A 3398-nucleotide genomic window follows, 5' to 3' on the forward strand; every position below is an offset into this window, starting at 1 on the left:
TTTAGATGTTGTATATAATTTTACTTCATGCGAGTGTCTATTTATTATGTGACGTGTTTGATATACAATAAAGATTTTATTTTACCATCTCCAACTCAATCATTTGGTAACAGTCCACTTTTGAGTAATTGCCAAAAATCTCAACACCCAGATTTTTGAACATTTGGTCCTTCGGGCCGGATGATTGAGTTGGAGTAATCATTCATTCATATCACATTCTTCTCAAAAGGTCATGTCTCAAAAGTCGGGAAGATCTTCTCCATCTCCAAAAGAGGATGACACTCAACTGCAGGTCCCTCCTACTCGATCATCCAGATCTTCCACATCTTCGCAGCCTGATGTTGGACCTCAAACTCGCTCGGCTGGTCTTCCCACCAACATCAAATTAAAAGTCGCTACTCAAATGAGTAGACTGCAATTCATGAAGGACATCTTCTCCAAGCTGTCCAACGTCTCAACATGGACTGTGCAAGACCTGTCCCACACTCAAGAACAACTGCAAGACCTTCACAAGAACTTCTCAAAGACTCATTCGTATTTTGAGTCAGCGTGGCCTGAGTCTTGTCTCGACCACGAATACTTCGCATCCTCAGTCTTCTTCGAGGAATACTCTCTATTCCAATCAGCCATCTCGAAATTAATCCAACTCAATATGTCACTCAATCCTGTGGATTCACAGCCATCCACTTCTGCTCAAGCCCCTCAGCCTTCTGAAACTCGTCCTCGATTGCCTGACATCTCAATTCCCACCTTCTCAGGCGACTTCTCAAAATGGCCTGCATTCCGAGACCTTTTTCAGTCTCTCGTGATCAATAGCACCTCAATTTCTGACATTGAAAGGTTACATTACCTTCGGACATGTCTCTCTCACGAACCTCTCGACACCATCTCTAGTCTTCCCTTAATGGAAGTCTCGTTCCCCATAGCTTGGAAGAAGCTTATGGACAAATATGAGAATAAAAGGCTGCTCCTCTCTTCTCAATACGCAAAACTTCTCTCCTTCTCATTGGCGAATCAGAAAAATTCTACCGCCTCATCTCTTCGTCAATTTATTGACAGCATCGTCAATCCTCTCCAAAGTTTGAAAGCTCTAGGTGAAGATCTAGAGCAGAATAACAATCTTTTGGTGTTCCATATCATCAATCGTATGGATCACGCCTCTCGAACTCATTGGGAAACTCTCATCTCCTCCAATACCGAATTTCCCTCCTTCGCTCAGTTGATGGAGTTCCTCCAATCTCGCTCCAGAGCTCTAGAATGGACTGAGTCCAACCAGAGACAGTCATCTCAAGAATCCTCTCGCTCTCACCTCAAGTAAATCGATCTCCTCAAACACTCCAATCTCAAAAGTCTCTTCTATGCCCAGCTACACCTGTGATGATTGTGGACACGACCACTTCATTGCAGATTGCCCTCGCTTCTCCAAACGCTCACCTCAAGAAAAAGCTGATGTAGTATTACATCGCATCCTCTGCTCTAACTGCCTCGGTAGACATCATCGCCACTCTTGCAGAACGACAAAGATCTGCAAAATCTGTGGAAGTCGTCATCACACTCTTCTACATGATGCTCCTCTCAGCAGTAAACCACACTGCACAGTTCCACCGGTACCCCCTCGAGTGCTTCCTCAATCAGCTCTCACATCTCAAAAATCTGCTCAAAGGGAGGTGAGTTCTAGCAACTCAGCTCTAAAGCCGTCAAAATAGTTCGAAGAAGCGTTGAATTATTTTTCTTCAGCTACCTCAACCACGACTCAACACTCTCCTCGCCACTGCCATCGCCCATCTCATCACCTCAACAGGATCACACACGGTTCGACTACTCATCGACAGTGGATCCGAGCTGACGTTCATCTCTCAAGATCTAGCCAGAAAACTCAACATCTCTAGAAGGAAGTCGCATGTTGTAATTGTGGGAATTCATGGAATGACTTCTAAGACACAAGGATCTCTTGCCCTCACTCTCAAGTCGACGTATGACCATCAAACCATAAATATTGATGCTCACATTCTTTCATCATCTTTCTCTAATTTGCCTTCCTTCTATACATGTTTTCAGCAATCTCTACATCTCCAGCATCTCAAGTTAGCTGATCCAGAATACCACATCTCAAGAGCCATCGACATCATTTTGGGTGCTGATGTATATGGCTCAGTTGTTCTTCCTCAGATGAAAAAAGGCCCTCCATCATCTCCAATCGCACAACTCTCAATCTTCGGCTGGCTAATTCTAGGCCCTGTGTGTCAAGAACAGGAACGCCTTCCAATTCAATCTCCAATGTTTCATACTATCTGACAACAGTCACATACGGAACTAGATCAGCTCCATTTTTGGCAATCAGAGTTCCAACTTCTCAAAAATGAGGGTCACAACTTTCCACTAGCCATTCCTGCATTAACGAAAGGTCGTTATGTCGATGATATTTGTGGTGGAGCAGATACTGAGCATCAACTTCTCGAAATTGCCAAACAACTCCAGAGCCTTTGCATGGCGGCCGGCCTTCCGCTAGCAAAATGGCAGTCAAACGTCTCAAGTCTCTCTCACGTCGTTCAAGAGGAAGAATCAACACCCACTCCAATCTCATTCGATGAAGATTCTCACTCAACTAAAGTGGTAGGTCTAATCTGGTACCCTCAAGAAGACTATTTCACTTTTAAAGTCAGCTCCAATCTATCTGGGTCTTTGATCACCAAGCGATCAGTTCTATCTCATATTGCTAAAATATTTGATCTACTCGGTTTAGTCTCCCCTGTTACGATTAGGGCTAAAATGTTGTTGCAGGAATTATGGCTCCAAAAGTTATCATGGGACGAACCTCTACCTCAACTACTCCAACAGAAATGGTACGACATCAGTGAAGATCTCTCCAAGCTGGCCAGCATCACAATTCCAAGATGGTTTAACACTCAAGAGGGTTCTTTCATCCAACTCCACGGCTTCTCTGATGCATCTCAACTCGCCATTTCAGCCGTTCTCTACCTTCTCGTTCGAACTCCGTCCAAGGAATGCAAAGTTACAATGCTTTGCTCCAACACCAAAGTATCGCCTTTAAAACCACTCACAATCCCGAGACTCGAATTATCAGCTGCTCTTCTCCTCTCTCGACTCGTTAATTATGCGCATAATGTTTTAGCTCTCAACATTCACTCAACCACTCTATGGACGGACTCCTCAATCACTCTAGCTTGGATCAACACTCACCCTTCACGTTGGAAGGACTTTGTACGGAACAGAGTTGCAACAATCCAAGATCTAACTCCAAGGGCCCATTGGAGGTATATTTCCGGCAAAGACAATCCTGCTGACTGTGCATCACGAGGGTTAACTTCTTCTCAACTTCGCAATCACTCGCTATGGTGGACGGGACCACTATGGCTTTCCAAGTCAGAAGATTCGTG

The 3398-nt window shown here is 44.4% G+C and overlaps 1 protein-coding gene across 1 annotated transcript; it reads left to right on the forward strand.

Annotated features, from left to right (window-relative positions):
• The first annotated feature begins 232 nt into the window (after positions 1-232).
• Positions 233-1318, forward strand: LOC123313973. Its single transcript, XM_044899085.1, has one exon. It carries the CDS (start codon positions 233-235, stop codon positions 1316-1318), a length of 1086 nt encoding a protein of 361 aa, XP_044755020.1.
• Positions 1319-3398: the final 2080 nt, after the last annotated feature.

This window comes from Coccinella septempunctata, chromosome 5 (genome assembly GCF_907165205.1).
Source record: "Coccinella septempunctata chromosome 5, icCocSept1.1, whole genome shotgun sequence".
Classification (NCBI taxonomy): Eukaryota; Metazoa; Arthropoda; class Insecta; order Coleoptera; family Coccinellidae; genus Coccinella; species Coccinella septempunctata.

Excerpts from the sequence above, each read along its gene's own strand:
- LOC123313973 (XM_044899085.1), top strand. The coding sequence starts at position 233 with ATGTCTCAAAAGTCGGGAAGATCTTCTCCATCTCCAAAAGAGGATGAC.